The sequence below is a fragment of the Rattus norvegicus genome, chromosome 19 (genome assembly GCF_021556685.1).
Source record: "Rattus norvegicus strain SHRSP/BbbUtx chromosome 19, alternate assembly SHRSP_T2T, whole genome shotgun sequence".
NCBI classification, from domain to species: Eukaryota; Metazoa; Chordata; class Mammalia; order Rodentia; family Muridae; genus Rattus; species Rattus norvegicus.
The window spans coordinates 15,200,299-15,225,000 of NC_141552.1; the positions used below are offsets into that span (position 1 = coordinate 15,200,299).

At 42.6% G+C, this 24,702-nt stretch overlaps 2 protein-coding genes across 4 annotated transcripts in view; one reads left to right on the forward strand and one right to left on the reverse strand.

The window, feature by feature from the left end:
- LOC147998836 (uncharacterized) overlaps positions 1–24,702 on the reverse strand; it is a 924,038-nt gene that overhangs the window by 351,484 nt on the left and 547,852 nt on the right. The gene's annotated exons all lie outside the window — the stretch shown is intronic.
- The window catches only part of LOC147998847 (disks large homolog 5-like), an 85,188-nt gene continuing 72,514 nt past the window's right edge, over positions 12,029–24,702 (forward strand). The window contains exons 1-2 of the mRNA XM_087595562.1: positions 12,029–12,108; positions 13,312–13,378. Of these exons, the coding sequence (XP_087451688.1) occupies positions 13,312–13,378 (67 nt within the window). The 5' untranslated portion in view covers positions 12,029–12,108. The remainder of the gene's footprint in view (positions 12,109–13,311; positions 13,379–24,702) is intronic.

Sequence of the window (24,702 nt, forward strand, 5' to 3'; positions counted from 1 at the left end):
ACATCACGTGCTTACATGTACCAGGGAGATGGCTTCTCCAGGATTAACATCAACTGACCAGGGTACAGCTTGGTTTCAGGACCCTCACCCCTGTGGTTTCAGAACTCAGATGATAAATTCACCATTCACAAAACTTGAGTGATTGGAGACACTCAGATGTCCTACCCTGATACTCTAGGCTAACAACTTTGGATTTAAAACACATTTCCAGGGAGGTCATGTTCAACAGACTTATCAATTCCCCTATATGAAATAACAAATGCCCCAGAAGTTCCAATAGGTTACAGGCTGAATCTTGGTCCACATGTTCCAAACAGTTTTGGTATTTTAGAAACATGTGTGTAACATACAACCTCTAATATATAAAGCTAATGATGACCCTGCCAGTTAGAAGAAATCAGAGAAGGTCTAAGAACATAAGGTTATTGCCTGGAGCACAATCTCTCCCTGTTCTTACTGTCAGGTGTCCACTGTATTTAAAGAAGCAATGATAGTGAAATACATTGCTGCCCTGTCTAAACTCAGAAAAGGTGGACCCTCCATGACTCCTGATCGTGTTATTATATCAATGTAACCTAACAAATGCACTGTAAAAGTAAAGGCCAGAAATTCACAGTATAATAGCATTGGCCTTACCATATACTCCCTGTGGGGTTGGGGAAACTAAAGTTCTGAAATCCTGACTTTCAGGAATTGTGATGTTCATGGAAATTCAATTCCTTTTCAGATGCTCCAGTTGCTGTGGCCCATTGCTAGAAAGGTCAGCCTAAGCCTGCAGCCCCCCTGACAGGGAGCTCCAAATATACTGCCCAGAACTTACTAAACATTCCCCAGAAGTGCTGTCTCTGTCCATCATTACTTTGAGACGAAAGGCCAGATTCCTTCACTCTAGTCTGTCCACAATCGACGTTCCCCCTCCCAAAACGCTTGCGAAGACGGGAAAACATGTCTTAGGGTGTAACCGCCAGATTCAGACTGAGAGAAACTAGGGCACTGGTTGTCACTACAACACTGGTGACATCACAGAGGATGCCAGAACTCTCTAGGAGACAATAGAATGTCCAAGAAGGGACAGCTGATGTCATGGGGAGCAGACTTTCCCTCCCTGCTAATGTTCTCCCTGTACTGAGCATAAGCTGAGGTGCCCTTTCCAGGAGAATTTCCTGGGGCAGAGCCACTGAGCATCTCCTGCTTCCAAAGCCAAATTTTCCTCAAGGCTTGATTATAAAAAAACCTTAGTAATTCCTATGCATCTAAATGAATGTTTCCTTCCATATCTTGCCCCAAAATGTCTCACTAACTCAAATTGTCCTCATTCACCAATGTTAGCCATTAAAACTTCCTGAGATTTCACACCAGCTTGAATATGCAGTCAAAAGTTCTCCTGTCTCATTCTGTACAGGTGCTTTATATCACATCAAGAAATAGTCTGCATGGTAGGTTACAACATGCGTGTGTATTAGGGGAACACTCATGAAGTCATGTGCTTAGCAATCGACAATTGCCAGAAAATTCCTTAGGAGAAAGAGTTGAAGTCTTTAAGGTGCTAGGAAAAGTGTGGAGACCAGTTGGCAGAGGAAAGTGCAATATTGGAGCCACCAGTGAAGGGAACCTCATGCTGGTGGTGGGGTTCTCCTCTCTGCACCAATGTCGACAAAGGAGCACTGCTCACAGGACTGAGTAAGATATACCATGAGCTTCTATCAGAAAAATAAAATAGTCAAGAGATATAGGGGGTGCACAGAAACGTCTAAAATGAGGCTATAAACATCATTAAGTGGATAGAGCAAGGTACCTGCACCTGTACACTGGGAAATGGCCACCACACCAAACACAAAAGCATCTATCATAGTAAAAAATGAATACTTTATAGAATGCACACACTAACATTGATTGATCACATACATAGTTCAAATTTTGGGGACAAATTCATGGCCTTAACTATCTTTGTCTCAACTTATATAGCAAAAAATAAGAAAGAACAAGAAAAGAAAAATTCAAAACCAAAAGCTCAAGCTTCTCATATGAGGATTGCAGGAAGTGTTATATGGGAGTCAGTTCTGATTAGGCCATTTTAGATAGAACAGTGCATAGTGACCCTTAATGTGATGGGCCCTATATAAAGCTTTCTGCAATATTGGAATTTTAACAAACCTCATCCTTAACGTACGGAAGAGGCACCATGAGATCACCATGTGATCACCATGTCCTTACTCTGCATCAGGTTATTTTTCTGCATCCCTGATTGTCAGGCATATAACAGCAACAATCTGAAATAACTGGTAGACATGGAAAAACATGGCTAAAACTATAGTTGTGGGCTACACACCTCAACTGTGAAAGGCTAATGCTGTCAGCACAGTACTTGGAGGCCACTCTTATAAGCCTATTTATTGCAAAGTGAAAGGAGGTTTATCTGAGCTCAAAGTGATCCTGGCCAGCCAGGTAGAGGGCAACATGTGATACTTGAGACCCTGTTTTAAACCAGCACAGAAATTCACACTTCATTCAAAGCATCATCTACGAATTCTCGATTATTTACCATTCTCTCCCTACCAGTCGTTCTGTTTGGAATGGTAGAAAACAACTGGAACTGATCTTTCTATTTTAAGGACCTTGATCTCTCTTTTTTTAGGTCCACATTAAGAGTGCATGCAAATGGACATCACCATCTGAACATCTTAGTATTATCTACTCTGTATATATAGCATAATACTGTGCCTATGACAGTCTCAAGCTTCCTTGAGTGTAGTTGCCCCATCAAGAAGTGTGAAGTTCTGAGTTCAAACCCCAGTGATGCTTTAAAGGGACTAGAAGAAAGCCATCAGAGATACTCCACTTCTTTGTCCTTAGATTAAATCAAGTTGACACAATGTGAACCTGGTGGGCTATTTAACCCTGCATCTTTTTCCCAACCCCTCTTTTCTGAGTCCAGTCCATGGCAGAATTCATCCCCCACCATCCTAGATATTTCTTTGTATATTTCTACAAGAGCCAGGTTTCTTTTTTTTAATAGAATTAGTTGTAGTCAATCAACTGCTGCCCTATGTGAGAAATGATTAGTATCTATTGCAACTTACCACACTGTATTTGTGTATACAAGTACATTATTGGAAATCCAGCATTACTGAGGGATTGGAAACCAGTGCTGTGGCCTTGCCTTTCTGTGCCTCTTCCTGGCTCACAGGCAGCAGGGGCAGACCTTGAGTTCCTCTTCAGGGACAGAGTGATGTTGAATGGGCACTGAGCAGGCAGAGAAACACAGCTGAGGCAGCTCCTTTCAGTTACCAAACACATCATCTCCTTCCCATCTTTTTTTTTATTTTTTTTATTTTTTTATTTTTATTTTTTTATTTATTTTTTTTTATTTTATTTTATTTTTTTTATTATCTTGAGTATTTCTTATATACATTTCAAGTGTTATTCCCTTTCCCGGTTTCCGGACAGACATCACCCTCCCCCCTCCCCTTCCTTGTGGGTGTTCCCCTCCCAAACCTCCCCCCATTGCCACCCTCCCCGCATAGTCTAGTTCACTGGGGGTTCAGTCTTAGCAGGACCCAGGGCTTCCCCTTCCACTGGTGCTCTTACTAGGATATTCATTGCTACCTATGGGGACAGAGTCCAGGGTCAGTCCATGTATAGTCTTTAGGTAGTGGCTTAGTCCCTGGAAGCTCTGGTTGCTTGACATTGTTGTACTTTTGGGGTCTCGAGCACCTTCAAGCTCTTCCAGTTCTTTCTCTGATTCCTTCAACGGGGGACCTATTCTCAGTTCAGTGGTTTGCTGCTGGCATTCGCCTCTGTATTTGCTGTATTCTGTCTGTGTCTCTCAGGAGCAATCTACATCCGGCTCCTGTCGGTCTGCACTTCTTTGCTTCATCCATCTTGTCTAATTGGGTGGCTGTATATGTATGGGGCACCTGTGGGGCAGGCTCTGAATGGGTGTTCCTTCAGTCTCTGTTTTAATCTTTGCCTCTCCCTTCCCTGCCAAGGGTATTCTTTTTCCTCATTTAAAGAAGGAGTGAAGCATTCACATTTTGATCATCCGTCTTGAGTTTCCTTTGTTCTAGGGATCTAGGGTAATTCAAGCATTTGGGCTAATAGCCACTTATCAATGAGTGCATACCATGTATGTCTTTCTGTGATTGGGTTAGCTCACTCAGGATGATATTTTCCAGTTCCAACCATTTGCCTACGAATTTCATAAGCTCGTTGTTTTTGATAGCTGAGTAATATTCCATTGTGTAGATGTACCACATTTTCTGTATCCATTCCTCTGTTGAAGGGCATCTGGGTTCTTTCCAGTTTCTGGCTATTATAAATAAGGCTGCGATGAACATAATGGAGCACGTGTCTCTTTTATATGTTGAGGCATCTTTTGGGTATATGCCCAAGAGAGGTATGGCTGGATCCTCAGGCAGTTCAATGTCCAATTTTCTGAGGAACCTCCAGACTGATTTCCAGAATGGTTTATTTTTTTATTAACTTGAGTACTTCTTATATACATTTCAAGTGTTATTCCCTTTCCCGGTTTCCGGGCAAACATCCCCCTCCCCACTCCCCTTCCTTATGTGTGTTCCCCTCCCAACCCTCCCCCCATTGCCGCCCTCCCCCCATAGTCTAGTTCACTGGGGGTTCAGTTTTAGCAGGACCCAGGGCTTCCCCTTCCACTGGTGCTCTTACTAGGATATTCATTGCTACATATGGGGTCAGAGTCCAGGGTCAGTCCATGTATAGTCTTTAGGTAGTGGCTTAGTCCCTGGAAGCTCTGGTTGCTTGGCATTGTTGTACATATGGGGTCTCGAGCCCCTTCAATCTCTTCCAGTTCTTTCTCTGATTCCTTCAATAGGGGACCTATTCTCAGTTCAGTGGTTTGCTGCTGGCATTCGCCTCTGTATTTGCTGTATTCTGGCTGTGTCTCTCAGGAGCGATCTACATCCGGCTCCTGTCGGCCTGCACTTCTTTGCTTCATCCATCTTGTCTAATTGGGTGGCTGTATATGTATGGGCCACATGTGGGGCAGGCTCTGAATGGGTGTTCCTTCAGTCTCTGTTTTAATCTTTGCCTCTCCCTTCCCTGCCAAGGGTATTCTTTTTCCTCATTTAAAGAAGGAGTGAAGCATTCACCTTTTGATCATCCGTCTTGAGTTTCGTTTGTTCTAGGGATCTAGGGTAATTCAAGCATTTGGGCTAATAGCCACTTATCAATGAGTGCATACCATGTATGTCTTTCTGTGATTGGGTTAGCTCACTCAGGATGATATTTTCCAGTTCCAACCATTTGCCTACGAATTTCATAAACTCGTTGTTTTTGATAGCTGAGTAATATTCCATTGTGTAGATGTACCACATTTTCTGTATCCATTCCTCTGTTGAAGGGCATCTGGGTTCTTTCCAGTTTCTGGCTATTATAAATAAGGCTGCGATGAACATAATGGAGCACGTGTCTCTTTTATATGTTGAGGCATCTTTTGGGTATATGCCCAAGAGAGGTATGGCTGGATCCTCAGGCAGTTCAATGTCCAATTTTCTGAGGAACCTCCAGACTGATTTCCAGAATGGTTTATTTTTTTATTAACTTGAGTACTTCTTATATACATTTCAAGTGTTATTCCCTTTCCCGGTTTCCGGGCAAACATCCCCCTCCCCACTCCCCTTCCTTATGTGTGTTCCCCTCCCAACCCTCCCCCCATTGCCGCCCTCCCCCCATAGTCTAGTTCACTGGGGGTTCAGTTTTAGCAGGACCCAGGGCTTCCCCTTCCACTGGTGCTCTTACTAGGATATTCATTGCTACATATGGGGTCAGAGTCCAGGGTCAGTCCATGTATAGTCTTTAGGTAGTGGCTTAGTCCCTGGAAGCTCTGGTTGCTTGGCATTGTTGTACATATGGGGTCTCGAGCCCCTTCAATCTCTTCCAGTTCTTTCTCTGATTCCTTCAATAGGGGACCTATTCTCAGTTCAGTGGTTTGCTGCTGGCATTCGCCTCTGTATTTGCTGTATTCTGGCTGTGTCTCTCAGGAGCGATCTACATCCGGCTCCTGTCGGCCTGCACTTCTTTGCTTCATCCATCTTGTCTAATTGGGTGGCTGTATATGTATGGGCCACATGTGGGGCAGGCTCTGAATGGGTGTTCCTTCAGTCTCTGTTTTAATCTTTGCCTCTCCCTTCCCTGCCAAGGGTATTCTTTTTCCTCATTTAAAGAAGGAGTGAAGCATTCACCTTTTGATCATCCGTCTTGAGTTTCGTTTGTTCTAGGGATCTAGGGTAATTCAAGCATTTGGGCTAATAGCCACTTATCAATGAGTGCATACCATGTATGTCTTTCTGTGATTGGGTTAGCTCACTCAGGATGATATTTTCCAGTTCCAACCATTTGCCTACGAATTTCATAAACTCGTTGTTTTTGATAGCTGAGTAATATTCCATTGTGTAGATGTACCACATTTTCTGTATCCATTCCTCTGTTGAAGGGCATCTGGGTTCTTTCCAGTTTCTGGCTATTATAAATAAGGCTGCGATGAACATAGTGGAGCACGTGTCTCTTTTATATGTTGAGGCATCTTTTGGGTATATATCCAAAGGTATATAGCTGGATCCTCAGGCAGTTCAATGTCCAATTTTCTGAGGAACCTCCTTCCCATCTTAAGGGCTACTGCTGAGGTCTTGCCCCCATACCTACCTTAATAGCAGTGAATTTGTTACACAGCAGCCAGCTCTTTCCTATTGTTCTGTAATACTTCTCCACATCATGGATGCCAAGAAAAACACTAACAAAGAACAAAAAACTCTGACGTTGAACTGTGTGGTTCTGGTCACATACCCTGTTATGTTCTGTATGTTATGAGGTTTGTTAATCTTAACAAGTTCCCCAAGTATATTCTTCACATAGGACCCAATAGATTCAAGGAAAATTGGAACAATTATGTGTAAAATGGCCTCAGTCAGGGCCCATAGACCGAAGCATTCGCAACACTTGTGCATGAGCCCATGTGGATTTTGCAATGAGCGGGGCCTAGCAATGTCCAGTACACAGTTGTGAGCTGTTGCTCTGGTTGAACTGTATTGGTGTGTGCATTCAATGAACTACACCTATTTAAATGAATTCAGTGTCCTGTGGTTTGAATCCAGACCCCTTGACACCAGATCTTCCCTTCTGCAGCACTTGGGAAAAAGGCTAAGTTTAAGAAAGGTGACGTCTTGTCATAAGTTATGTGACAAGAGGGATGGTGAATGATCTCTTGTGATAAGAATCAAGGTTTCCTCTGTGGTATTTAGGTCTATACTGGCCCTGTGCAACAGCTTCAAGAACCCATTTCTGATTTTCCTTGGGATTCCCGTGATGATGCACTCAGACATGATTGGAAACAACCAAAACGGTGGTCAGACTTGATTTATAAAATGCAGGTAACATTGCAAACTTATGTTGTAGGATATTTGATCATATTGTCATCCCCAATATTGCGTTATTTACTTAGAAAAATACCTTCTGGCTGTGTAGTTCAGTACTAGCACCAATATTTAACCCTAGAGCTATTTTTGTTTGTTTGTTTGTTTGTTTTTTGTTTTTGTTTTTGGATGAACAAGTACTTTCCTATTTTGTGGCCCAGCCCTAGCTCTTACTTCTTTGCACAGTCATAGAGAGACCTCAAACATATACTCAGACAAAGCCAGGGGAGTGTATAAAAGGGCCTAAGGCAATACCACATAATGACATTGAAAGTGGGCTCTCTTCTTGATCCACGCCTCCAGCTCTCCTGACATCTACATGAATTATAACTCCTAATGCAGTGTAAATGATGTCTGCGATATTGCTGAAGGAATCATGAGAATAACAACTGTAAACATTCCACCATGGATAGAATTTGTGGAAAGAGGTGACTGGCAGAGAACAAGAGGGCTCTACAGTTAAAGGGGCTTGCTGTCAAGTCTGATGAGCTTGACTCAATCCCCAGGACCCACGTGGTAAAAGGGAGAGAACCAAGGGCCAAGCTGTCCTCTGGCTTCCACTCATGTGCTTACATGTATGTGAGTATATATGTATATGTCTGTATGTATGTGTGCATATGAATGTGTGTATGTATGTATGTGTATACGTGTATATGTATATGTGTGTATATGTCTGTCTATATGTGTGTATAGGTGTATTTGTATGTGTGTATATGTATTGTATGTGTGTATGTATATGTGTATGTGTGTATGCATGTATGTGTGTATGTGTGTATGTGTGTGTATGTGTGTATGCATGTAGGTGTGTATGTATCTGTGTGTGAGCATGAATGTGTGTGGTCATGTATATGCATGTGTTTTCATGTACGTGTATTCGTGTATATGTACGAATGTATGTGTGTATATGTATGTATGGACATACAAACACACACAATGTTAAAACATAAAAAGCTCCTTGGAGTATTCACCGTGCCTGGATAAGTGGTGACCATGTGGGGGAAACACATGTCCATGTAAGCACACCTGTTCACATGCGCTGAGCAATGCCCAGGCTGGTCTTGAGCTCACTACCTGCCCAACGATGAGTTTCTGCCCACCTGGTCTTCTCAGAGCCAGGCGACGATTGTTCCTGCCATTCCAGTTCTGTTCCAGTTTCTCATGCCACAAACCTTCTAGCTTGAATCTCACCTACTGACGCAGGAACCTAACAGCCTCCAACCCAGTGAAGTAAGTAAACTTCTTCCTGACATCCTCAGGCTTGGTGTCCCCATGAGTCACAGGGAGGAAGGATGGCATGCACCAAGGAGAAGGGCCATGGGCAAGGAAGACAGGATCATAAGTCAGTCATCACTGACACCAGCAAAGTGTGTGCTTCAGAGCTGGCTCTGCTCACTCTTGTCCCAGTGGCAGGACTTAAGAGTGGTGCATACCTGTCACCCAGCACTCAGAGACGTCTGAGGCATGAGAACCAGGAGTTCATGGCTGTCTTAACTAATGGTGAGATCAAAGCCAGCCTGGGCTGCATGAGACTCAGTCTCAAAGCAGGCAAGGAAGAACTTGCTATATTTGAGCAAGGAAGCTGGAATCCTCCTGGGTTCTAAACATTCACTGCAATACAGAAAGATGCTAGGGCTAGTGTGGCAGAAAGTAGGAGACAGAGAAGCCAGGTTAACCCTCCCTAATCTTCTCATGCTGTGTGAGCTATGAGTAGATGGTGCCCTATACACTGTGGACAGGATGGTCTCTCAGACGGTTCAGAAAGCCATGGAGGACTCCAGCAATTCTCCACTTGGGTGTCACTTGTGTCTTATATGTGTGTGTTTACAAGCCAAAATATAAGATCCATAGGTGACTGTGTAAATTCAACATGGCACAGCCATGTGCTGGAATATTATTCAGCCTTACATAGGATTCAGATTCTGACCCTTGAACAGGAATGAGAATGGTAGCCATTCTCCTAAGTCAGACCTCCAGGCAGTGCAAAGACAAACTAACACTGTATGACACCACTGAGGGCTGCAGTGTCACCAGTTATATAAAGACAGAAAGCAGGAAGGTCTACAGAGCTCCAGGGGTGACATGGAGTGGGGAGGTTGGAGGGTAGGTGTGTAAGTGGGACTGAGCCTCAGAGGAGTCAGACATGGCTGCAGAATATGCATGTGGCTGCCTCCCATACCTGTGAGTCCTGCCTCCTCAGAAAGGCAAATACAGCAAAAGAAAGGAACAGAGGGGACAGGCTCTGACCACCTGTAGACACACACAAATGACATAACAGAATGTGCACACTGATGCCTTGCTGCAGGAGCAGTTGAGCATCCAGAAGGGTTGAAAGAGGCTGGAAGGGCTGAGCACGGCACTTAGTTCAAGGACATAGCTTTAGGTCCTGGGGAACCTACTGTGCCCAGGCCCCATCCTGCTGATACTGAGGGACATCGCTGACATTCAGGGTGATGGCCGGGCTGGGCTGGGGAATAGGTGTCCACTCTCACCTGCCTCAGCTTGAAGATGCGCTGGGTGAAGTAGGACTGCAACTGCTTGTTGGATTCATTGATGCAAATCTGCTGGAAGCTATTCTGTTCAAAGTCCTCAAATCTGAATATGGCCAAGACACCAATGGGCAAGCACTGGGAGACAAGGTTTGGTTATAGCCGGGGCCTCCTGGGAAGACTAGCCCTCCTGAGAGGAGTTGCAGCAGAGGGGGTGTGTTTTCCTGACCTGTTTGGTACCCAGTGTTTTTTACCAAGGGTTCCTTTATTACTTCTTGATGGAACCAGGCCTGCACATATCCAGTAAGCATTGGGGTGGAACCTAGGGCTTGGTGCCCACATGCTGGCATCGCTGAGGGTGAAGTCTAGCCTATCACACTTCCAGACACCGAGTACAGATGCCTGGGTTCCTATAGAATGGCGGTTCTTACCGTTCCTAATCCTGTGTCTCTTTATTTCAGTTCCTCATGTTGTGATCCCAACCATAAACTTATTGGAGAGCTACTTCATGAGTGTAACTTTGTTACTGTGAGGAACTGTAGTGTAAATGTCTGGTGTGCAGGAGCTCTGATGTAGAACCCACAGATTGAGAGCAGCTGCTGTAAAGGATCAGAGTCCCCTGCCAGCCCTGGTGTTTGCAGAGATCCCCTGGGTTCCTAGTCTCCATGGCTTTCCCAAGGACAGGGTTTATTCTTGGCCGTCTCAGGGCCCGGGACCTCACAGAAACAGCCTCTCCCATGTCCTTCCTGTTGAGGAGAGCGTGGTTGGTCCTCAGCACAGACCAGTCAAACAGGGCGCTGTATAGACACTTGGCCAGGGGTCTCCTGCAGTTATGGCCTCTGGACAGAGGGTTTCTTACCTGGGGTGGGGCAACCATGCCAGGTACAGGCAGTGATGCTCAGAGTCAAGACCTAGTTTTGTCTTATTTTCATAGAGAATGTTGCCCAGGCTGGCCTCGAACTTGCCGTGTAGCCAAGGATAATTAAACAACTGATCCTACTGCCTCTACCCGCCATGGCCTGGCATTGCAGATGAGTGTCACCAGAGCTGGTTTGTCACAGCTGCTATACGGCTCTAAGTCAGGTGCCTCATGTGCAGGAGTTTTATGACTGTGCCATCCCTACCCTGCAACCAGGGTTTTCACCTTTCTCCTGCTGAAGTCTGCTTAATCCTACCCTGGACCCAGGACACAGCAGCTGTGGGAGACTCAAAGCCTGGGGCTTCAGCTCAGCATGGGTACACAGCATGGCATGCAGCCTACACGGCTGTGAAAAAGCCAAGGAAGTGCGTCTCAGCTCACCCCCTGTAGGAGTGTCTAGTCCATCCTTCTCTCCATGGACCCAGACATCTGCTTCCAACTGCCCGACATGTCCCTCTGGTTTTGACTTTCCTGGATGCCATGTCAATGCCACCACACAGAGTGCTGCCTCTACTGGGGACACACACACAACCTCTCTGGGGGACATCTGAGCCAAGCAGGGATTGGGTGCACTGCAGAGAGGTCAAGTCATGTCGTGAAGTACCTTGTCCCACAAAGGCTCACTGTTCAGGGAGTTGACTGGAAAAGTAAGCTTATGCCCCTGGGCAGGGTTCCCCATAGGGAGTGTCCCACACCCTGCCATCAGGTCTATTCCTGGTGCCATGCAAATTCAATTTGCAAGACCCAATGCTCTGGAAATGTCAAGAGCTAACGGAAATGTACCAGGAAGTGCACACCATAGCAAAGGGAGAGGATGGCACAGAGACCTATGCTATGGGTTAAAGGGCACGGAAAGGCCACCTCGAGCACAGGGGTCAGTCACCTCTTTCACAAACAAGGCAAAAGGTCAATGCTCTCAGCTCTGGGAGCCTACAGGACTCTGTGGCTCCTAAGCCCTGCAGCTGCAGCCAGAAGCAGCACTGAACAGGATGTAAATGCTGAGTATGGCGATGTCAATAAAACTTTATTTACAAAACCAAATTGGTGGTAGTGGTGGTGGTGGTGGTGGTGGTGGTGGTGGTGGTGGTGGTGGTGGTGTCGGCGGACTGGTTCATTTCAAAGCATGCTGGAGTGGCATGGCCACTGAGCATCGGGAAACACAGAAACGAATGCGCCCGGACGCAGGGCTCCCAACACCCTAGATGTCGACCTATGGCACTGGAACAGGGTCCCTGAAGGTAAGTCTGGACAGTCAGATAAGGTAAGTACAATTTATTACAAGGAAATGGGACAAGATAAATCTTCTCTTCATCTCGCTATGCTTAAGCATCTTTAAGAGTGCAGGGAATACATGTCTATCAGTCTGGTTTAGAAAAGTGTTTAGAGACAGCAAGAGTAAACTCCATGGTTCCCTGACGAGGGTTCCAGGGATTCTGATATCTGGGTCAAAGTGAAAGTTAAGGTGAAAAAGGCTGTCAGGCAGAGCAAAAAGATTCCAATTTCTGGTCTCTTTGGGCTGTAATTTTTACTGTGTTCAAGGCCATGCATGCGGACAGGGTAATAACGAATACAGAACAAGAAGCTAGAGCTTCATTAAGACAAAACGAAAGTAAAAGTTTTGCCCTCTGCACCATTGCCTGAAGCAGGTTTTTCTAAGTCGTTTCCCGAGGATGGCATGTTGACCATTAGATTCACAAGATGATAATGACAAATTCACCTGCCTTTTCTTTTCCTATAATTAGGCCAGCATTGATTCAAGGTGTGGCCCAACCGACTTATTATAAAGGATGATACTGGTTGGTTGAAAAAGGTAGTAGCTTTCTATGAACCATATATTAAGTTTTTATGTATATTAAAATTAACATTGGAAAGAACAATGGTAGGAGAAGAAGCTGGAGGACAACTGCTGCAAATGCTTGCTTTTGAAAATGCTAATGAAGATTACAGGAGAGCATTATTACCTATAAAGGAGGCTGGGGATATTAATGCTTATATGAAGGCATGCAAGGGTATCTTTTCTGAAAATGGAAAGATGCATATTTGGCACGTATTGATCCAGATAGAGTTATTAAATTATATGTTTAAATACTCTTGAATATCCTACAGGCGCTTTCGCTCAGGATGTGTTGCCTTTAGAATGGGTTTATATTAAATAAAACTTTAACCAAACATTAACAAATAATGAGGAACAAATTTCTTTAATTATTCAGCAAGGCATACAAAGACCTGTTACTCTGTGGGGATATGATTGTGCTGCTATTGTTTTCCCATTAAGCAAAGATAAAGGGGAATATTTAATGCAGATGTCTGAGGTTTTTCAATTAGCCATGATTTCTTACACTGGAAATATTGAATTTCATCCTCACCATAGTAAATTGTGGGATTGCTTTAAAAAACAAAAAAAAATTGATAAATACACTAATTTCTGTTGATCCATTACCATCAGCCCTTACTGTGTTTACAGATGGCTCTAACACCAAGATGGCTTATTGGACCAAAGATTAATTTTGGGGACAAGAATCTTCTTTTGGGTCAGTACAACAAAATGAATTATTAGCGGTAATTAATGTATTCCAGGATTTTACTCATGATGTAAAAATATTATAGCTGAGTCTGCTTATGTTGTAGGAGTAGTACAGAATATTGCGACTGCTGTTGTTTCTACATCTAAGCATATATTAAATGTTATTCTCACATATTAAAGGACTATTGTTATTATGAAACTCTAGAATATTCATTACACATACTAGATCACATTCAAAATTTCCAGAATCTTTAACACTTGGCAATCCTATGGTAGATCAATTAGTGGCATTTGCTACCCCAGAAGAAATCAGTCATAATCATGCCAATACAGGATATTTACATATTAAATATAAGCTTCCCTATTCTCAAGCCAAACGAATTATTGCTAATTGTCCTATGTGTCAGTCTTCACGTATAAAATGTGTTCCATCTCAAATTAATCCCAGAAGGATGCAACTTAATACATCGTGGCAGATCGATATAACCCATATTTCTGAGTTTGGTCGCCTTTCACATATAGATGTAAGCATAGATAATTTTTCAAAATTTATGTGGGCTACACCATTGCCAGGAGTACGCACTGCTCATGTTATACAGCATCTATTGGAAACTTTTGCTGTTATGGGACTGCCTTCTAAAATTAAAATTGATAATGGACCAACATATATTTCTTATCAATATAAACAATTTTGTCAACGATATCATATTGTACATATTACTGGTACAGAACACAATACACAAGGACAAGCTTTTGTTGAAAGAATTCACCATACCCTGAAATGACAAATTATAAAATTAAAAAGGGGGAAAAGAGATGGCCTTAGGCAACCTGAATGGAGTTTGCAGACCAGTCCCAGAGCTATATTGGCACAAGCATTATACGTTATTAATTTTCTTAATTTACCACAAGGTGAAGTTATATCAAGAGCAGATAGACACTTTGTTGAACTTCCCCCCAGAAGGCATGGAACAGACAGTATGGATAAAAATTGCACGGGATGCTGAATGGCAGGAAGGGACATCATTGTATATAGGGGAGAGGGTTTTGTCTCATTACAGGATGGGAGACTATTCTGTTTACCTGGGAGATGGATCCAAGCACAGAATAATAAGAACTGCTCCCTACCCTCAAAGGAATCCAGTTAAACCAGCTACATTTTCTCCTGATGGATGTTCTCAGGAGATGAGGAGGTGTCTGTCCTCCATTACTGAGGCCCTGGCTTCTATTAGTGTCCACAAACAACAATGGATAAGGATCCGTGTAGTGACAACCCTATTACCTATATGGGGTAAGGTGAAGCGATTAAGCACTGAAAGGAATAATTTTGTCCCCTTCAGGAAAGTCCTTTACTGCTGAGCACTTATTCTTAGCAATGTGTGTTTTAGTCATGGTTTCTTCTGCTGCGGCCAATGCCAGTTATCGGGCTTATATTGCTTATCATGATGAAATCCTACTACTTTTCTGTTAGTAAATATATGGATAATGACACAGAACATGATTGGAAGTTAATTCAAGCCTATTTAGAGGGTAATGAAAGTGCTCTAAAAGTAATTAATGCCTTGAAATATGATGTTCGAATGTCTTTTGGTAAACAGCTAGAAGATACTACCCCTATGGAAATAGCTAAATTATTGGCTGATCAATTGACAGGATTAGATCCCAAGGCTTGGCTTCAAAGGATTTTCCATAGCTTGGGAGGAGCTAGTTTTGCCATAATCTTATGTACATTATGTATTATGTTGCTTTATTTTTACATGACTAAACCCCTACAAGGACCTTTAGCTATGTTATGTAAAGTGTTACTTTAAAACAAAAGAAAAAAGAAGGAATTGTTAAGACATAGAGATGCAGCTCCCAGGCAGGGTCAAGAAAGGCCTGGTGACAGATTCAAGTAGGGGCTGGAATGCCGCCCTGGAGAAGAAAATGTTTTTCTCACTTGGCCTTAAGCTATCTTCTGCTGTGTCCCATTTCTGTGGAAGTGGTTCTAACGCTCTCTTGGTAATGGTGAGTATATTTTGATTATAATAAGAGAGGTGATTTGTTATATGAATATTTTTAGAAGAAGCTTTTGTTTATTCGTTTTTCTTTGTTTAATCTTCCCTCATTGTTCCTGGTATCCTGGGAATAATGATCTTATGGTATCTTGACACAATGAAAATTGTAGTAATGCATATTCTTAGCTTAATAAGGATTAATAAAGCTTGCAACTGCATGCAGTTTCTTCTGCCTTTGCTCTGCATCCCCTGTGTCCTGGGGTAAGCGACCATACCCAGGGCCCCAACTCACTAGACATTGACAATGGGTCACCCCACAAAATACAGAAGCATCTACCTTAGTCAAAAATGGACATTTTATTGAATGCACACACTAACACTGATTGATCACATCCATAGCTAAGATACTAGGGGCAGATCCGTGGCCCAAAATACATTCCTCTAAACCTATAAAGAAAGAAAGAAAGAAAGAAAGAAAGAAAGAAAGAAAGAAAGAAAGAAAGAAAGAAAGAAAGAAAGAAAGAAAGGAAGAAAGAAAGAAAGAAAGGAAGGAAGAAAGAAAGAAAGAAAGGAAGGAAGGAAGGAAGAAAGAAAGGAAGGAAGGAAGGAAGGAAGGAAGAAGAAAAAACACAAAAAACTTAAGCTTCTCATAGGAACTTCGCAGGAAGTGTTGTCTGGCGGTCAGTTCTGATTAGGCCATTTTAGATGAAACAGTGCACAGTGACCCTTAATGTGATGGGCCCTATATAAAGCTTTTTGGAATATTGGAATTTTAACAAACCTCATCCAGAACATACAGCAGAGGCAAGGATGTGATCACCATGTCCTTGCTCTCTATCAGGTTATTTTTCTGTGTCCGTGATTGTCAGGCATAGAACAGCAACAATCTGAAATAGATGGTAGACATGGAACAAAGTGGCTAAAACTATAGTTGTGGGTTGCACACCTCAACTGTCAATGGCTAATGCTGTCCTCACAGTCCTCGGAGGCCCCTCTTGTAAGACTATCTATTGGAAAGTGGAAGCAGGTTTATCTGAGCTCAAAGTGAACCTGGCCAGCCAGGGAGAGGGCAACATGGGATACTTGAGACCCTCCCTTAAACCAGCACAAAAACCAAACCTTCATTCAAAGCGTCATCTATTAATTCTTTATTATTTACCACTTTCTCCCTACCAGCCTTTCAGTCTGGAATGGTAGAAAAGGACTGGGAATGTTCCTTCTATTCTAAGGACCTTGATCTCTCTTTCCTTAGGTCCACATTAAGAACACATGCAAATGGGTATCACCATCTGAACAACTTAGTATCATCTACTCAGTATATCTAGCCTAATACTGTTGTATGACAATCTCAAGCTTCCCTGAGTTTCGCTGACCTAGCAAGAAGTATGAAGTACTGAGGCCACACCCCAGTGATCCTTTCAAGGGGTTAGAAGAAAGCCGTGAGAGATGCTCCACTTCTTTGTCCTTAGATTAAATCACATTGACACAATGTGGGTGGACTATTTAACCAGACATGTTTCTCCCAACCCCACCTTTCTGAGTTCAGACCATGGCAGAATTCATGCCCCACCACCCTAGATATTGAGTTTAGTGATATGTAATTATTATTTAAACCTATGTATTAAATTTTGTCAGTTTGTTAATTTTTGTGGTTTTCACAGTCTTCTTTGATTAACTTTCCTAGTTTTATTAATTTATCCCCTGTGTTCTCTGGTGTTTTGTCCTTCCCTTCAAAGTAAAGTATTCCTTTTAGGATCCTCTACAGAGCTGTCTTACTGGTTACTCATATTGTGTTAAATTTATTTTTAGTGTGCATTAGTCAGCACAGTAGCTGTGCAGCTGCCTGACCTCCATGGACCAGATCTACTTTCCAAACAATAAGGCTCAACTCTTACAGGCTATGTAGCGTCTTGGCTGCTCTTTGTTCCCCTCTAACAGCCCTCAGGACCAGGCTCTCCTCTCCCTTAACCATGGCTGCTGTCCTCTTCCTCTCTCCTCTCCATCACATGTGTTCTTCCTTTATTCTATGGCAGCTTCTTCTTCCTTCTTCCCTCCTCATGATCCTCTCTAGCAAAGCCCTCAAAGCTCACCTCCCCCATCTCTCTGCTGTGCAGCTGTTGGCTGTTGGCTTCATTATAATCACAGTTAACTGGGAGCAGGGTCAGTTATTTGGGGTTAACCAGTCTTGAGTTCTACAATTAGCATTAAAATACAAGCAGCATTAGGCCAATACACTACAGGGGTTTTGTTTGTTTGTTTGTTTGGTTTGGTTTAATTTTCATTTAACTTTTTATTTGTTATTTTATTTTTGGCTATTTTTTATTAAACGGTTATTTTATTTATTTACATTTCAACTGTTGTCCTGCTTTCCACACTCCCCTCATCAAACCTTACATCCCTTTTCTGCTCAGCTTTGCCTATGTGACAGTGCTTCCCCACCCACACATATCCATTCCCACCTCACACCTCTAGGATCTCCATTTGGTGGGCAACAGGCCTCACCTGAACCATAGAGCATCCTTGCATACACTTTGGCTGGCAGTTTGGCCTCTGGGAGCTTGGGGATTAGGGAAAGAAGATCTGTTCAGATATTAAAGCCAATGATTGCTGCATTCCTTCTTTTTCTGGTTATAGGTGAAATTATGTTTGTGTGCTTCTCTTTTTTTAAATTATTGACAGAAGATTAATTTCTTGGTTTTTCTTGGGTATAGTTTAGTTCATTGTCTTGGAGTTTTCCTCCTATTAGCCTCTGTTGTGCTTTCCTACAGAAAAGAATTCTTTAAATTTGGTTTTGTCATGAAATATCCTGGTTCCACCTTTTATGGTGATTGAGGATTATGCTGGATATAGGAGCCTGTGTCTGCATTACATCTGCCCAAGATTTTCTGACTTTTAGAATCTCTGTTGAGAAGTCTGGTGTAATTCAGATATGTCTGAATTTATTTGTTACTAGATATTTATACCTTACCCCTTTTAATGTTCTTTCTTGATCTGTGCATTTAGCGTCTTAATTATTATGTGAATGGAGGAATTTTTCTGGTACAATTAGTTTGATGTTCTGTAGGCTTGTTTTACCTTTATGGCCTTTTCTTTCTTTACCGTACGGAAGTTTGCTGCTATGATTTGTTGAAGGTGTTTACTGGATCTATGAACTAGAAATCTTAATTCTCTTCTCTATCTATTATCCTTAGGTTTCAACATTTAATTGTGTCCTGAAATTCATGGATGTTTTGGATTCAATAAACCATACATGTTTACCTGAGATGGGTGTTTTGTGCTTTATGGGATGACCTCCTTGACCCCAGGCTGCATGAAGAATCTCAGCTGACAATGGGGACATAAATTATGAGTATGCGTAGCAAGACCCAGGCCTCTTCCAGGTTCTTAGATATTAACTGAGAACCTCAAATACAGTAGTAATGTGATAGTGTGGTGTGAATCTAGTTACTATTCTCTATTTTGATATAGATGACTCTTTTTGTGTCATGGTCACCTTATAATGACTAGAAGACCTAAGCTTGAGAATGACCAAAGACTACATTGCTTCTCTAGCAGCTGAGCTTTTAAAAGCCCTGATGTGACAGCAACTGTTGGTGGACACTCTGGATTATTCCTTCTGTACTTTAACTCTCTGTGTCACTTCCACCATCAGTAAGTTAGTTCAATTTCATAAATTGGAAATCCATCACCTGGAAGAAATACTCTTTTTTTTAAAGATTTATTTATTTATTTATTTATTTATTTATTTATAGTATACAAGTACACCGTGACTGTCTTCAGACAGACCAGAAGAAGGCATCATATCTCATTACAGATGGTTGTGAGCCACCATGTGGTTGCTGGGATTTGAACTCAGAACCTCTGGAAGAGCTGTCAGTGCTCTTAACCACTAAGCCATCTCTTTAGCCCAAGAAATACTTTCTGAATATGATCTGAGATTGGCCATGGAAAAAGGGTAGCTTGAATTGTTCCACCTAGGTTCTGGGACTGCACAGGCCTGCTCTCCAAAAGAAACCTGTGTTCACATCTGTTGGCTGGCTAAGAACAATTTCACGAGACGTGATACACAGCCCTCGGACTTCTGCTTCAGTCATCTGCACAATTTCTCCCAGACGATATCCTCATACCGCCAGCAGGCGGGTGATGAAGCTGTCCAGAACACCAGAACTCTGTAGGGATGCCTGGCAACCTAACACGTTGAGCAGGCAAGCTCAGTAAGTTCCCTGTGAACACACATCTCCTGAGATCTCTCTATTTAATCATAGGTGATCTTGTCCACCTATTACAGCACCTCCTGTGGAATAACAAAAGCCACCTGCAGGAGCTGTGGTGATGACTCACAGGGTAGAGCATCTGCTGCTCTCTCAGAAGAACCACATGGACCCTAACAATTGGGTAAAGTATGTCAGTGATTACATCATAAAGTGTTTGTTGGAGACACAGCCACATTCTCCACACAAAAACACTATCACACTGGGTACCCCTTAGTGAGTTTGAATTCACTTATTAGCCCAGGCTCCATGGAACATGCAGAGATCCATCTGTAGCTGTCAGTTCTAGGTCCACAGGAAGTTACAGAACCCTTGAGTAAGAATGATGGTCTTAAGAATCAAGAGATAGAATTCAATTTTTATTCATAACAAATACATTTTTACAACAAAACAGGATTAAAATGAATAAAAATATTTAAAAATATGTGAAAGTGAAAAATAGTAACAAGAACATATAAATATGAAACAACAAAAGAAAACTTCAATTAAAATCATAACAAAAAAATTTCTAAACATAAGCATATTCTTAACGAATATGTAGAAGCACAGATGTATTGCTGTTTCTCCTCTAGCACACATAATGAAAGGCGGTCCCCCAAGCTGTCTCTCAAGTTGTGTTTTCTGAAGAAGAAAGGGAGTAAGACCTCAATCAGTCAGGCTGGCTTAGTGTTATATAAATTTAGGGTCTCTAAGAAATGACAAATTAACTCTGAGGAAGAATATTCATCCAAAAAATATTGTTACCATTCAGGATGTTTGTCATCAGGGACTCCTGAGAAAGCAACTCATTCTTCAGGAAGCTCTCTTACTGGGGTGTGTCCAATTCCAGCTCTCTTGCACTTTCTGAGACCTGGGAGAGGAAGGCAGTTTTTAAGACACTGATTTGGTGGGGAAATGCTAGCCAGCTGTCAGAATGCTGCCTTCTACCACCTCAGTTCTATTGGACAGTCGACATGGACATTTTAACTGATATCATTGTTGCTAACTCTGTGGGCAGGGCAAAATCTCCAGAGAGCCTCACAGTAATGTGGGCTGACAATATGGGACCCAGACTTATACCAGTGCAAACCAAGAACAGGGCAATGGGAAGAGACCTCATTGGGTTACCGGAAGAAAGGAGATGTCCATATGTCACCAAGGTTAAAGCCAATGACAAGTACTAATTTGACATTTGCACTTAGTTCTTATTCCAGAAAGGTGCTTCCTACACAAGAAGTCACATTAACACAGAGTGTCATTTGTCAAAGAACCACGAACTTGTTCAAAGCTCTGCATAGGATCCAATCTATCACATGGATATGCAATAATGAGGTATGTTATTCATCTGTCACCATTTCTAAGCTGCAGCTTCAAAAAGAGCAGCAAAATATACTTGCAATATAATTCCATTTCTGAAAAGTGTTTAACTTCCCAGAATAATTGTGCATAGGCAGAGCAATGAACAATGCCATTACATGAGGTGGTTGGCTGGTTGTGAGTGTAAATTAGAAAGGAGGTAGGAGGAAGCAAAGATGTATCTTATTGGCAAATTTTATCAGATATTGTTAAGCTAACACAGCTGCTGGTCCCTACCAGTTGATGCTGGGTCTGGACGTTGCTGGTCTTTATCTTTCCTGTTGAAGTCAACCAAATATTTCTGGTTCAGTGCACACTCAAGATGTCCCTCCTTGCTCTCCTGCTTCAGTGGGACCAACTTCTTCCTGCATGTGTTCTCCATCAGGAGCTGGCTGAGCAGGTTTCTGGAAATACAGTCTGCATAGTAAGATCATGCTGCCCCTTTCTCCCATTCCTACTCCGAAGTCCCACTAACTCTACCAGGTCCCAGATACCCATGAAGACTTAATACAATACATCTCGATACATATAATGCTGCTGCACAAATCACAAAGAGTTAATTCTGGGAAGAATAAATTGTTTGCTTGGCCCGGGCATCAATTAGTGTCCACATCTCTCAAAAAGAACACGGATCTACATCTATCCATGAAAGCCCAATGCATGGGGGCAACATCAATTAGTAGTGGGCCAACACCCTCAAAGGAGGTCAGTAGCACCAAGAGAAGGTCATGCTAACCATGTGGTCCACGCACTGAGTGTTGTAAAACCTGGTGTGACCCCAGAGGTCCAGGTCAGCCTAATAACCTTCTGCTGACTTCAATCAGTGCTGTTCTATCTAGAGCCTTCTGCAGATGCCTAGACAATACTGGGATGAGGAACACTCTTTTATGGAACTGAAAACTGAGTCCTAATGACCCTGGCACACTGAAAGAAGGAAGAGAGAGAGAGAGAGAGAGAGAGAGAGAGAGAGAGAGAGAGAGAGAGAGAGAGAGAGAGAGAGATCCCCCTCACAGGGCGTCAAGCCATTTGGCATTAGTTAATTCCAGGTACACTCAAGTTGACAACCAAGAACAGCAATCACATTACGCGTGGTTGTGATCTCACCCTGGTAGGCTCCTGAGTAGGAGGCTGAAGCAGGAGAATTGCCATAAGTCTGATGCCAGCATGAACTACACACGTGTTCCAAGCCAAGCCAATCTCAGGTACAGTTTGAGATTCTGTCTGAAAAATATGAAAGAGAAAGAAAACATAATTTCCTAGAGCAGTGTTTCTCAACCTTCCTATGGCCTCAACCCTTTAGAACAGTTCCTCATGCTGTGGTGACCCCAACTACAAAATTATTTTGTCGCTACTTCACAACTGTAAATTTGATACTGTAATGAATCTTTATTGTAGTGTAAACTATCTGATAGGAGACCCTGTGTGGGTCACGACCCACAGGCTGAGGGCCTTTGCCCCAGAGGTGGTCTTGGCCTAGATTATGTAGTTCATATTATAATGGGCTCTCTCAGTGTTTGAAGGTCAAGTATATTCACTTGTAACATCAAAACTTAAAAATTCAGTTGAGCTGCTGGCTGGTACGGTGTGACAGAATAGCTTTGCCATTTTGTTCCATGCCTGCCAGCCATTTCATATTGTTGCTGTAACACGCCTGCCTTCCCTGACAAGGAGAAGGGACTTGGCTCAAGGACATGCTGACCACACACCTTGTTTTGTTCTGAATGTTCTGTATGCGGTTTGCTAATCTTGAGAAATTTGCACCTGAAGGAGTGGTTCCCTGAAGTGGACACAGGTGAAAGGCTAAGGCAGATGTGTGAAGGAATGTTTCACTGAGGCAGACACAGGTAAAAGGATGTTCTGCTAACGCACACATGTGAAAGGACACGTGATGAAGGTTTCTGCACTAAGGACAAACATGCATTGGTCTGCCTTGCATTCTGTAGTTGAGCTGCATTTGTTGGGACTTCATAGAACCACAGCAAAAACCCTTCTGGTGGGCTGTGTAGTTTCTCGATGTTTCCTTGGCCTCGGGCTGATGGGCAGAGTGATGTCAGCTGAGACAGACACATGTGCTGACGCAGGACACACGCTGAGGCCAGACCCATGGAGGACACGGGATATTGAGAGGGAGTTTGGGTGGAGGCTGAGCTTGGCTTGTGTAGCTTGTTGGTCTGGGGTCTCTGCTGATCTCTGCTCGCCTGAGAGCTGCTCTTACTGACTGTGTAGCATCTTGGCTGCTCTTTGTTCCCCTTGGACAGCCCTCAGGACCAGGCTCTCCTCTCCCTTAACCATGGCTGCTGTCCTCTTCCTCTCTCCTCTCCATCACACACGTTCTTCCTTTATTCTCTGGCAGCTTCTTCTTCCTTCTTCCCTCCTCATGATCCTCTCTAGCAAAGCCCTCAAAGCTCACCTCCCCCATCTCTCTGCTGTGCAGCTGTTGGCTGTTGGCTTCTTTATAATCACAGTTAACTGGGAGCAGGGTCAGATTTTGGGGTTAACCAGTCTTGAGTTCTACAAATTAGCATTAAAATACAAGCAGCATTAGGCCAATCCACCACAGGGATTTTTGTTTGTTTGTTTGGTTGGTTTGGTTTAATTTTCATTTAACTTTTTACTTGTTATTTTATTTTTGGCTGTTTTTTATTAATCGGTTATTTTATTTATTCATATTTCAACTGTTGTCCTGCTTTCCAGACTCCCCTCATCAAGCCTTACATCCCATTTCTGCTCAGCTTTGCCTATGTGACAGTGCTCCTGCACCCACACTTATCCATCCCACCTCACACCTCTAGGATCTGCCTTTGATGGGGCTACAGGCCTCACCTTGAACCATAGAGCATCCTTGCATACACTTTGCCTGGCAGTTTGGCCTCTGGGAGCTTGGGGATTAGGGAAAGAGGATCTGGTCAGATATTAAAGCCAATGATTGCTGCATTCTCTTCTTTTTCTGGTTATAGGTGAAATTATGTTTGTGCGCTTCTCTTTTTTTAAATTATTGAGAGAAGATTAATTTCTTGGTTTTTCTTGGGTATAGTTTAGTTTATTGTCTTGGAGTTTTCCTCCTATTAGCCTCTGTTGTGCTTTCTTACAGAAAAGAATTGTTTAAATTTGGGTTTGTCATGAAATATCCTGTTTCCTCCTTTTATGGTAATTGAGGATTATGCTGGATATAGGAGCCTATGTCTGCATTACATCTGCCCAAGATTTTCTGACTTTTAGAATCTCTGTTGAGAAGTCTGGTGTAATTCAGATACGTCTGAATTTATTTGTTACTAGATATTTATACCTTACCCCTTTTAATGTTCTTTCTTGATCTGTGCATTTACCGTTTTAATTATTATGTGAATGGAGGAATTTTTCTGGTACAATTAGTTTGATGTTCTGTAGGCTTGTTGTACCTTTATGGCCTTTTCTTTCTTTACCTTATGGAAGTTTGCTGCTATGATTTGTTGAAGGTGTTTACTGGATCTATGAACTAGAAATCTTAATTCTCTTCTCTATCTATTATCCTTAGGTTTCAACATTTAATTGTGTCCTGAAATTCATGGATGTTTTGGATTCAATAAACCATACATGTTTATCTGAGATGGGTGTTTTGTGCTTTGTGGGATGACCTCCTTGATCCAGGCTGCATGAAGAATCTCAGCTGACAATGGGGACATAAATTATAAGTACGTGTAGCAAGACCCAGGCCTCTTCCAGGTTCTTAGATATTAACTGAGAACCTC